The 12,989-nt window shown below is 45.8% G+C and overlaps 1 protein-coding gene and 1 long non-coding RNA gene across 3 annotated transcripts; one reads left to right on the forward strand and one right to left on the reverse strand.

The window, feature by feature from the left end:
- Nucleotides 1-816: 816 nt before the first annotated feature.
- On the forward strand, nt 817-2,308 carry LOC112886795. Of its 2 annotated transcripts, none has more exons than XR_003227436.1 (2): nt 817-1,536; nt 1,611-2,308. It is a non-coding gene; the product is annotated as an uncharacterized LOC112886795 (long non-coding RNA). The 2 variants fall into 2 exon arrangements; XR_003227435.1 differs by having other exon boundaries at nt 1,627-2,308.
- A 1,864-nt stretch (nt 2,309-4,172) lies between these two features.
- LOC112886341 (protein LURP-one-related 7-like) lies at nt 4,173-6,725 on the reverse strand. The gene is made up of 3 exons (XM_025952220.1): nt 5,988-6,725; nt 4,808-5,020; nt 4,173-4,623 (listed from the first exon to the last, which is right to left on the reverse strand). Exons 1-3 carry the CDS (start codon nt 6,210-6,212, stop codon nt 4,498-4,500), a joined length of 564 nt encoding a protein of 187 aa, XP_025808005.1. The 5' UTR covers nt 6,213-6,725; the 3' UTR covers nt 4,173-4,497.
- Between the last annotated feature and the right edge of the window lie 6,264 nt (nt 6,726-12,989).

The raw sequence follows: 12,989 nt of genomic DNA on the forward strand, positions 1-12,989 counted from the left end.
TTGTCAACTTGGTACGGCCACTGGTGCACACGGGGTGGTGCACCAACCTATTGGTGCCCGCCGATCTCGCTGTAGATCGCGCACGGGATGTACACGCGACGTCCGGATGGATTTACTACTGTATTAAGTCAACCGATGCATGCATGATTAAATCGGCTCGGTAATCCTTCCGGCAGCCCAACTATCAAAGGAAATTACACAGAGTTATTAGTTCTCACTATCTTATTTGAAATTTTCTAAACAAACGGTCTTCTCAGGACGGAGGAAGTACTCAGTCAAGCTTAACTCCAAACACATATGCGTCCTACATCTTGTACATAGTTTGCTTGTTCTAAACCATCTACAGCTGCTCCTTGGATGCCAGAGCGGATTTTATATATATTCCACTTCCTTTTTAACATTATTGAATTGGACTTTTGAAAGATAAATTAATTGGCAAAGAAAGCAGCGACCCAATTCACGGTTTCTGACGAGACCGTGTGGGTTGTGCCTGAAGATAATAGGAGCGGGAGTAGCTGACTGTTGTCGGGGAAAATGCAGATGCGAGCAATTGCACTGATGATTTTGATTTGACATAGCGGTCCGACACCTACAGACCGCGGCGCTCTTAGCAATAAGTTATTACTACCGCATCAAGCACAACAACCCTCGCAGCTACAGTGGAGTGACCGACTGGCCACGTGTGTGCGTGTATCACTGGCTACTCCTGTAGCATCAGACAGGCCAGCCAGAGTCGGACGGAGAGAGAGAGCGCTTCAATTCCGGCCTTATAGTAGCACCCACGGGATCGGAGGAAAACAAACGCTCTGGCCTATAAAAACAAGCAACGGGATGGAATCCACTCCGAGCTAGCAGCAGCCAGCTACCCAGGTTTTGGCTCCCTCCTAGCCATGGAGATAGATAGATAAGAGAGAGATAGACGGTGGCTGTGCATGGTGGAGAAGCAGGGCACGTGCATTACCATCCAATGCCGCCATTATTCCGGCCGCTCCATGCTCCTCCTCCTCTGGGCTGCTCACCAACCGTTATGGATGGATGCATGGACATGGATCCATGGATGGATGGTTCTTCATGTGCCCATCTTCTCCACCGAGCACAAACTGTCTCAGCATGCCTCAGCTCGCCAGGTGCATGATAAGCCTCACCGGAGTGAGGCGGTGCAGGCGGTTCCTCTCATCTCTCATCAGCGGTTTTAACTTTGCAAGCTAAGATCCATGCTCATATGTTCGATGTTCTTGTATGTCTCTTTCACCCCTGATTTCCTCTTTATTGCTTAGTCTCGGTGACTCTATGGTGGTTCAGTGCCATTTTAATTTTATCTTTACTCAAGAATTCAGCAGTGTTCTCTCAAGGGAGGACCAAGCTGTACACTTCAGTTCGGACTACTCTTTTGGCTGTTTGCTTCATCTTCAGCTGTTCTTGAAATTAACTTTTGGATTAGATATTTGGTTTGATTTTATCCACAGCAACTCCCCGACTGAAACGTCATGGCGTCGTTTTCACAGAGAAAATGCAGGCGATCACCGGAATATGCTGGTAAGCACACTATTTCTACTCTGTGATTCATGTAATCTTGTCGGCTGCAATGACATGATTGCTCACAAATTTAGTCATGCTGGGTCGAAGGATTGCTTGGGATCGGCATGGCGTCGTGCTCTCCCTTCAGATATCAGGAGCCTCATCTCATCGTCGATCGATATGGTGTCGGCATCAACCAGCTGACGGGAACGCGCACATGGCATTTATCCTGTGCGTTTCTGCCGTACAAACAACAATAGCTGTGAAAGGAACAATCACGGTGCCGTTGCTATCCTTCCCTCCATGAATAGTACAGCATTGCAGAAAAAGTGGAAGTGTTCATCTTGATACCCTGCCTTGCTATCGCTTTTATCTTAGCTGAAACGAGTGGTTTCCCGACACTGAACATTGATTTGATACAGTCATCTTGATACCCTGCGAAGCCGATCGAGATGCAACGATTTGAGCAGTTCACAGTACTTATCTTAATTAATTTCAACAGTACAACATGAGAGTCCATACATGATGCGTGCAAACTTCAGTCGGGCCAGATAAACGCCGGAAATCTACTTCTGCTGGAAGCTCTGGGTATCTCCATTCGGAAGAGCGCTCTCTGAAATGAAAACTGCACAGATCCTGAAGCCAATGTGTTGTCAAATAATCCTCAAGTGCTTTCAACTGCCAGTGGCCACACATGTTATATTCCATGGTTCTGTTTTCAGGGACCTTGTATATAAGTAGTACATGTGGTAGTCTTTTTCATAAATAATAAAGGCACTTCTCTGTGTAATCAATTGACTTCAAGGTGTACCGCAGTGATCGCATTTTGAAATTGACCCTAGGAGGCATGCCTTTTGAATTTCATGCCTCAACAACAACCATGGACCAGAATGGCAGGATACCCTGAAAATAATGGATGCGTGGCACCACCATCCCTCTCTGTTCCTCTCTAATTGCTCTGGACCTTACACCTACTAATAATAACCCAGTGGTCCTGCTGAAATAATGCCCATGGGTGTGGTCCTCCTGCAGCATGTCTGTTGGATCCACTGCCTGCACCCTATCACAGTGGCAGATCATGTCTACCCGGCTGCAACAGCATGTACCCGATGGCGCTGTGCCGGAGCTCAATCTTCAGCAGCAATCCGGGTTGCTTCCAGATCTGGGAAAGTGGACAATGGTGTTTGAGCCAAAGTGGCCAGGCAGACCTCACCAAATCTTCGGGTCGATATCTCCCTTTTGGTGCAGCGAGATCTGCAGCGCCGAATTTTTTTTATAATAATGGATCAATATCCTTGGGGAGAAATGCTTTGGAGATTTCACTTTTGATCATGTGGAGCATGCATCGCCCCCAAAGAAGATTCTTGGCGTTGTGGAAGTCCAGATGGAGGAAGAACTGAAACATGGCTCTCGGTTTCTGGTGGCTGACAAAATCATCCACTGAAAACTTTCTGATTCGGAGCGCATCCCGAGCGTGATCCTTGTGTGCCATTTCTGCGCGGCGTCAAAAGGAACAGGCGCCTGCCCCATTGCGGCAGAACTGAATGTCTGAATCCTAGGAGCGGAATTGTGCCAGGAATTCAGGGATCAGGTCCGTGGTTTCCTGGACACTTGTGCTGTCCGGCTCCGGCCGCTACATGGTTGAGCTCCAATGAGGATAGGGATCAATGGCGGTCGCCGAAGTTTGGCAGCGAAAACTACGTCGCCCCAGCGCGCTCAATCATGTGATCATTGTTTTGCACGTCCTTCTTTAAGCCGGGTTGTCCTGAAAGCTACAGGATTGTTGTGTCCTTGGAGGCTTGGAGATTGCTGAGTGCTGTTTCAGCGCCTTCCCTGTCGTGCTATGACTTGTGCCACCAGTTACGCACATTCCCATCTTGCCGACCAGATAGCTACATTTGTGTGCGTGTGAGCTTGTGCAATCGTTGTCCAAGTTCCCCAATCAGTTTCGCCGGCTGCCTCCGCATCCCCAGCAGGGCTGCAACCGCCGAGAAATTCCGTAGCAGAGTAGCTGTTGCTCACAGAGGAATTCCGTTCAGTGAAAGCATTGGAGGATGTCTCACTACTGTAATGTCTGCTGAAAATCTGAGATCTCAAAAGTACAATGAATGCTCACTCACGATTTTATTCAAAACAAAGATGATATCTTCGTATATTACAATCTTCAGACAGATCAACAGGACAGCGACAACCCTGAATTAATCAAAAGTCTGGTATTTTGTGCTTTCAAATGATTGCCTGTACTCTGTCAATGCACATCACTGTCCAGGTAGATACAGCAAGAAACCATAAGCATAGCGTATAAGTGAACAGACTGGTCTGTTCATTTCATTTCGTTCTGTACCATGCGCATTTCAAGAGGCTAAGAACATTTGTATGTCCTCACATGGAAATCTGAAACTGGCCCTGATAGCATTCTTGCTCAATATCACCCACATCATGAGTGTAGAAATAGCTGCAGGCAACTGGACAAAACAAGCTGGGGTATTTCTGGGAGGCATGCATTGAGCCAGTTTAATCCAGTTGCAGAATTTTACTGTATATAGTACAGAAAGTCTTGTATGATTCCGGAGATGTGAAGGTGTGAAGTCCAAACTTTTATCAAACACTGTTAAACCGATGCTTTGAAAATGGCTATAGTAATGGACTATGGATGCGGTGCTGTTTAACAAAGATTATTATACTTGCCAGAAGGTAAAGCCTGAGTTCAGTATGAAAGTCGATTGATGCTGGTAGTAAATGTGGAAAGAAATGGTCAAAGTGCCCCATCATTGTTACTTGGCAATATCTAGCCAAACAGAAACAGAAAACCACACATTTAGACTTTTTACAACAGCAGTCAGTTCAATAAGAGCATCTGCCGCTGACATAAAAAATTGAAAAGAAATCAATCATCCAGAATCAGAAAAACTATACATGAACATGATTTAGGGGTAGTCATCAGTTTTCTCAAACCACAGTAGGCATTTATATCTTGTGTCATTTTTCTACAAAGAAGGTCATAATCATTGCCATGACGAGGATGTTATCATGTCCAGGGTATATAGTCACTCTGAACTTACGCCGTGAATATATAGTCTTCTTGAGTTTATACAAGAGATTTGTCTGCAAAAAGAAACAATCCACAATTGTTGTTATAAGCTGACAGAACAAAATTTGTTCAAAGCTAAACTTCTTTAAAATAATACTTCTAACATAAACACTAAAGTTCATGTTCGAGAAAAATAAAAATTGAAGTTACTGCAAGGAACATTTATTGAATCTTGTTAACACAGTTGTTCAATATTACCTGAGCAACGATGGAGTCCCCCTTTATTACTGTGCATGCTCTTCGAAATGTACTTCCTAAGAGCCTGTAGCTTGGTTTTGGATCTTCAAAACTGCTTCTTGGTGGGATGAATACATATACCTCCTTTTGACTTGAAGAAGTAGATATAACTTTCGCACTGAAAATAATGTGTCTCTGTTCCAAACTGCTTCCACTGAATGCTTGCCACTCACCCTAAACAAATAAGGAGAAATATGATACTTAGCTATATTGGCCCATGTGTCCATGCAGTCAACTTCCTGAAACTTTGGATGTGCATACGAAAAGCATATGGACTGGCCACATAAAAATAATGCCATTAGATTTTTCTTATTACGAGTTATCTTTATAATTATCTTTACAAGTATATATTATAATATTTATTGGAATAAAGCTTCCTCCATCTAAACAAATATATTATAATGAGGAACCATGGTAATATTGCCAAGGACTGCGAAGTAAAAGGTGATCTATATGACCAAACAAGCATCATCCTCGAAGGATAGAAAAGATGGGTCACAATTTTAAGGAATCTGCCATGCATCCCATGATGTACTAAGTGTGTTTCCTTTTTTTTTCTTATGTCTATCTTCCAATCCTGCACTAGATACTCAGATGTAACAGTATGCCAGTTTATGCTCTGAAACTTTATATTTTTCAAACAGCAAAGTGGACAATTTAGGGTTTGTGGTTGCTACACTATCACTAACAATTCCAGATGCATCCCAAATTCAAGATATGTTCAGCACTGATCCACATTGCAAACTTGGTTGAGTTGCAACTTACCCGATGTTCGATATTTTTCACAATACCACCCATTTTTTACATCACATTACTGCTTCAGAAACCTATTGATCTATACTAAAGTCTCCACCAAGTGTAACACTTTGCAGTACAATTGAAGATAATCAGGCATAGGTACAAGCAAATCGAAAACTACCGCACTAATTTTCAGCACTGATTACTGCTGTCACGATTTCCTTCGATGTGTTCCAACCTTGTACATCCTAATAAACCTCTCCTTGGAAATCCCTATTCAAGATTTCTGTTTCTGAACAGCTCCATCCAAGAATAGGCCCAAAAAACCACATCAATTCTATCCTCTATCCACAATATGGAGCAGGCTAAGTACTGAATCAAGAACCAAGAAGCCTATAATCACCTGGCCGCAGGTCCTGACGGTGACCAGAACAACCCCAGCGGCGTCGAAGAGAGCCGTGCCACCGGCACCGCCGCCCGCAACGCGGAACGCGAGGGCGCCGGTCACGTCGTGCATCGCCATCTCGGGCCCCTTCTTGACGACCGTGAAGTCTACTGGGACAACGGACCAAGCAACGGGAACCGGTGCCCGCGCTGGCGGCGGGGCGCAAGCGGCGGGCTGCTCCATATCAAGAATCCGAGAAGCAAGAATCAGGTGAGTCGGGAGAAGGGGATTTTCTTGGGGGGAAGGCACGGCCAGGTGGATGTGGCTTCGGTTGATGTAGGAAGGAAGAAGCCAAAGAGGAAGGAGAGATCCAAAGGCGGATGAATCAGAGTTGGTTGATTGATTTGGCGCAGCGGTTGCGGCCGGCGGTTGCAAGGTTGCGTTTGGGCGGCTTCGTTTCTCGGGCTAGCCGACCAGCTGACGCGGACAGCGACCGCCGTTGATTCTTCCTCCATCCGGACACGATGCGTACGAACCTGCTTCTCCATCTTCGGCTTCCGTGGACCGTTGAGAATAGCATCCTCTGCAATTGCTGCTATCTGATCTGATCAAGAACCTTTTTTTTTATACTTGATCAAGAACCTGTCCGGACTACTGAAGTTCTGTGAAGATCGTTTGCCCAAAATTTCTTATCGGATTTGGCTCCTGGCACCCAAGTATGATAGAATAGCTCGCCTAGCACCGTGAAATTGTGGATTTGATAATGGCTTGTACTGTACTGTAGTTCAAGACAGACCAAAGGTGAACTGGGAGGAGATGGCTTATATGCTACACGTGGTCTGATTTTTAGGACTCAAATTATTAGACATTCGAAACCTGGACATTTTTCAAGTAATTGTGTCGTATTCTCCATTCTTTACAATTTTCTCGGTAATGATGTAGATATGATCTTAAAAGCCAGATGCCCTCTAAAGCAAAAGACTGGAAAGCACACGGCATGGTGCTTCTGAGTTTTAGCTTTTGGAGCTATCTAGCTCTTGAGCATACCAAAAACCGTCCGTCCAAAGTTGCCCACAACCTTAAACAAAGTTTAAATAGGTCTAAGCCTAGCATCTACATTTTTTCTTTTCTTCATATTTTTGTAATTTTTTCCTTATAATTGTGCTGAAACACATTATCGCACCAGATAAAATGGTGAAAACAAATAAATAAATATTATAAGTTGGCATTTAGTCACGCAAAATATGTGTGTATGATGAAATGTGTCCAGAAATTACAACAAGTTGCAAGAAAATAGTATGTATCTAAGTATACAACGATTCGTGTTAAAAGTGGAAAATGTTAGGGATGATTTAAGTAGTGGTGTCACTGTGTTTAAACTACAATCCAATTTCCAAAACCACCTTAAGCCACTCCCGGCCCCCTTGGTAAGACGCGCAAACCATGAGATGAGAGCAGGCCCGAGCCTGTGGGCGTGCCAGCTGTGCGCTAGTACAGGGCCTCCGATTTGGAGGGGTCTCATTGGAGGGGTCTCAAAATTCATATGTACTATTAGTATAACAGGCTTCCTTTAATAATAAAACAAGCCAATAGCCCATTTCCATATCTACCGGTACCAGGCCGGCAGACCTAAACTTTCTCCGTTGTATTGATCCTCTTGGAGACCAGGAGTCGAGGACTCCTCAGTCCCCACGCGCGATCATTTCATCTTCTTGTTTCTCGCCGACGTCGCCGGAACTCCCGATTCCTGAACTCTCCGATTCCAATCGTCGTCATTCTTCCTTCCACCGATCGCTCGGCCTAGGCGCAGTGCCACGACCAGGCAGGAGCCAGGGACAGGGACAGAAGCCGACTGAGATTGGTACGCCGAACGCGGTACAAGTTCTTCTTCACTTTCTTGCTAATCTAATTTATCACATGTTCATCTTTTCTAATTAGTGCTGTATATATGTCATCAATTTGTGTAGAAATCTAGCATGTCCACTAGAAAGCATGAATCCTGTTTTCAAAAGCGCAAGAAAAGATAAAGAATTGAGGAACTAGTACAGTCTTAGAAAGGGTCTATTGACAAGTTTGTTGTTAAAACATCGCAAGTATCCTCTGTGATTCAGTCTGTGAATCAATCAAATGATCTAGAACCTGCATCTGCAACTGCAACTAATAATATTGGTGACAATGAGGAGGATGTTCCTATTGATAACATAATTGTTCCAGCTAGTATTGATGCTAATGTGAATACTTCACCTGATGGGGATGTTAGTGATTCTTTTTAGCCTGATATATTTGATCCAAGATATTGGGATTCTCTTAATTCTAGATAGATTGACATTTTAGCAGAAAAGGACTCTAGAAGAGACATCGATTCAGAAAGGTCCTAAGGATAAATTTTCTAGAACGTTTTCTACATTATCTATAACAGAGTTCTATCAAATGGGGAGCTTTGTGATAGAGATTGGCTTGTTTATTCTAAGGAACTTGATAGAGTCTTTTGTTTTGGTTGTAAATTATTTACGAAAGGGCATCGGAAAGGTCAACTGGCAAATCAGGGGTATAACGATTGGATACATCTTGCTAGTAGACTTAAAACTGGCAAATCAGGGGTATAACGATTGGATATATCTTGCTAGTAGACTTAAAGAGCATGAGACAAGTGTTGATCATGTGTTGAATATGACCACTTGGTATGAGCTGCGCAATAGATTGCAAAAGAATCAAACTATAGATAAAGATGCTCAGCGACAATTTGAGAAAGAAAAGGACCATTGGAGAAAAGTTTTGTTCAGGCTTGTTTGCATTGTAAATTTCCTTGCCAAGCATAATCTAGCCTTCCGTGGTACTAGCAGCAAACTGTATGAAGATAGCAATGGGACTTTTTTAGGTTTGGTAGAGATGTTGGCTGAATTTAACCCAGTTATGCAAGAGCATGTTCGGCGAATCACAAATAATGAGTTGGACCATTAGAGATGTTTAAGATTCTGTTGTCGACCGAAACCCACCGGCGAGCAACGACAGGCAACACGAGGAGCCGGGAGGCTTCCGGGACGGCTGGCGGGCCCCGGTCCCTCGGGCAACGGCCCAGCGATCTGGCGCACACCCTGGTTTGGAGTCGCTAGGCGTGCCACCTGATCCTGTACCTGATCAGGAAGGTGTGATTCGTGAAATTCCTGTAAGCACAAATATTTGTAAAGGTTAGTCCGAGCCGTGATCGGCTCATCACTCCTCCCCGGTATCGGCTGTAAAGAGCCGATTGCATCAATACCGGATCGGACCTTCGGGTCAAATAACATATGTAAACAATAATGAGATGAAACTTGCTTTATAGATATCGATCTAATCCAATCCACGATAACTAAGCCCTCACTACACGATCGGAACATCCTACACGTGATTGAGCCTAACGAATACGCAAAGCATCAGAGCAAACAACCTAAACAGAGACCCTAAAAACAGCTAAAGAGCCGATTCCTAAGGAATCCTCTACCCAGGCTAAGATCCGATACTAACATACTGCCGGAACCTTCAACCCGTTTGCAAGGCCTAATCATGCACATATTGAGCTAAATCCCTAATAAATAGAAACTAGCCATAACAGATCGGATCTATCAACATAAACAAAGCAAGGTGCGACCATTGTATCCATAATCGGGCACAATGATCGCGGAGCGCGCAAGAACAATGAACAGAACATGATCATGATACAAATAAAATAACATTACTCTATGCGTGCTATGATAACTAATGCTACTCGCCATCTACAAGGCTTCAGAACGAGCAACACATGAAGTAAACAGGCAAGAGTAATGCGCCCCCGATCATGCAAAGCGTGATCAGGGGGCCACATGGCACTTACCCGATGGAAAACCCTGGAACAGGGGTGGCGATGCGCCGCGAGTTGTTGATGAATGAATATCTCTTTCTTGTTTATTCGTGGTACATATTTATAGTCCGTAGACTTGCCCTCTTCAACTAACCCTAACCAAACACAACACGAATCCTAACTGCCTAAACCTGAGTTTACACGGCCTTACTGGCCCCAAACACTTGTACGGGAACCGATCTGTAATCGTGCCGAAACCTTCTCCTAGGCCCATCTTGCTCCTTGGCCCACTTCTGGCCCGTCCAGAATATGGCGATAACACATGCCCCTCTGGTTTCGGCGATGGTAATTCCGAAATCATCTATTTTAAAACCACCTTGACCCTTCGGCTTCCGATCCGTATATGCCTTTTCGACTTCCAACCGATATGACCGCCCTGTACCAATCTCCTCAGGAACTGTCATGATGCCGATTCACCTTACCCCTTGATTTACCTTTATAAACTTACCCACGGCAACTTCCCCAGTCATCTTTTTTCTACGGCCATACCAATTACACTCCTCCTCTTCTTCCACCATGGCTTCTTCTTCCTCTGCCTCCTCCACCATTTCTTATGAATCCGAGTCCTCTCGAGAGCCAACTCCGGAATACGATCCGATCGCCGCCTACGAGGTCCGTGCCCCCCTGCATTGGGATGCAGAGGAGTGGAACTTCCATTACCAGTTAGAAGATGATGATTCCCTGACTGATGGCGAGGATTTTGCACTCCTCCTCGGGGTCGAGCTGGAGGAAGATGAAGACGACGCATCTTGGGGGGAAGACCTTTCTTCCTCGGAGGAAAGAGTCGATTCCTCCTCCTCCGAAGAAGATCCGATGGCAGGTACCTTCCTTCTTGGCAGGTCATCGGACGATACTTCCGACGGCAGCGCAGGAGCCGAAGACGATGACAGCTTCACCAGCGACGGTAGCGGAGACGACGACGACGGCAGCGATAACGGTGACAGTGGCCCTAGCATTGCTCCGTCGCCCAAGCGCCGCAAGACCTCTGGCGTGTACTGGTGGTAGATCGTAGTATCCCCATTAGGCCACCTTTAGGAGTAGTTAGCTCCTCTTTTGTATTTGCTACCCCGCTGTGAATAAAATCTACCTTTGTATCAGCAATTCTTCTTATGCGCAATAATCTGTTTAAGAGCCGATGGCAACGCATCGGCCTTGGAATATACCGATCCGGATCTGAAGTAACCTTTCAATTTACTTTACCCTTTCGCTGGCCTTTCTCCTGACACAAATCTCCGAAGATTCTGGGATCCAGATCAACTCCGATCTCCTTTGCTCACAAACCCTAGCCACAAGATCCTCCCCGGTCCTTGAGACACATATCCGATCTTGCGCCGCCAAACCTAGATCCGCCCTCCAGGATCTCGATTCAGGTTTCCCGATGGCAGAGTCTTCGGGCACCGCCGCCGCCGTTTTCGGTCTGAAGGTGAACTCCGACCCCCATTAATTTAACACAGTATCTGCAAGTTTTACTGCGCGGTTAATTAATTCCTCCCTCGGCGATCTTGTTTTTCTTGGGGTTTTTTCAGGCTTCCGATATCTTCTTGCCGCACCCTTCTTCCCCCAACTCTTTCTGCCTTGGGCCTCGTTCCTATGAGAAACCCATAGATTTGATTTCTTGTGAAGCCAATCGAATCCCCTTTGTGAGTCAGGATATAGACCTAGAATCTTGGTCGGACAGCCTCCGCGCTTGGCCAAATCCCCCTGAAAACTGGATAGTTTGGTACAACAGAGTAGCGAGCGCTTACCAGCCCTTATGGGAATCCATCGGGATAGCCGATGCTCTGTCTCTGTCCCTCTCTCCCCTCGAAAAAGATGAGAGCCTTCTGAAGACCATCGGCTATTTCTGGTCTGACGCCTTGAATTGTTTTCTCTTCGGGCACAGCCCGTTAGCACCAACATTGCTAGACGTTATGATGATTACCGGCTTGAACATATCATCAGCCTACCCTTCTGCTTACAGCCTCCCTGTAGTCCCTTATAAACTATTTTCCAAAACCGAGTGCACTAACTGGAGCACATACCTGAGCCAACACCAGAAAAGCAAGGGCCCTGTATCGGAGAAGGAGCACACAGCCTTTCTGAACCTATGGCTCGAACATTTCCTCTTCTGTGGCCCTTCCCTCGCCCCAACCAAGAACTACCTCTCCTTGGCTTATGAGCTAGCCAGGGGTCAATCTGTTGGCCTTGGTAGACTATTTCTCGGGGAACTTTACAGATATCTCCATTTGATGACTTCCAGCCTTCTTTCTCAGAAGAAAATCAGAACCGGTGGCCCATGGTGGTTCTTCCAATTGTGGGCTCGTCTTTATTTTCAAAGTTCTGACCCTGATTTCCCTTCCTTAGTCGGAAATTCCTTCCCTGATCTGAATGGGAGACAGATTAGGTGCACTAGTTTTGGGCAGGCCTTGTACAGTCTCCCTGGCGGGAAACTGAATCCTTAAGATGCTTCCCGTTGGTTCAAGATTTTCTACAAAGGCCTTGACAACCCAAACTTCCTTCCTTATGCCGATTCTGAGCTCTTCGAGAACCCGGCTACCTTCCGATTAGCCGATATTGCCTATGATGCCGATACTAGGCGCCTTTACTCCATCATGGTTCGGCCCTGTCTTCTCCCAGTTGGCATGAGTACCTCTAACCGGGTCCTCAAGCCTGGTTATGAGTTTTACCAGCCGGTCGTAGCAACCCGGCAGTTCGGTCTTGCGCAGGTGCCTCCCCACTTCCTTCTCCACCTGTTGACATCAAACAGGGTGGACCTTCCTGACGCCTTGACCACCCACAGGTGCTATAGCCTGTTCACAGACCTCCCCTTATCTGTCCCTGCCAATCTTTTCTTTACTTCTTCGGCCGTCGACTTTGAGGGATGGTGGTCGATGTGGAAAACTCACGTTTTCCGAAGAGCTCTGGGCCCGATGCTGCAGCAGATCCATCCTGAGTATGATATTCCCGCCGGAGAGGTACCGCCTTTTGATTGACGTCTCTTCTTTTAACTTTTACTAGACCCCTCCTGAATCCATTTTCTGTTTCTGCAGCAAGAAGACGGCCTTTTGCTTCCTGGCGGTTGCTCCTGTGGTTCTCTTCGGCAAGAGTGCACCTCCTCCTTCAAAAAGCGTGATGCAGATTCATCCGAGCACCGTCAAGTTGAC

This window comes from Panicum hallii, chromosome 3 (genome assembly GCF_002211085.1).
Source record: "Panicum hallii strain FIL2 chromosome 3, PHallii_v3.1, whole genome shotgun sequence".
In the NCBI taxonomy this organism is placed as follows: Eukaryota; Viridiplantae; Streptophyta; class Magnoliopsida; order Poales; family Poaceae; genus Panicum; species Panicum hallii.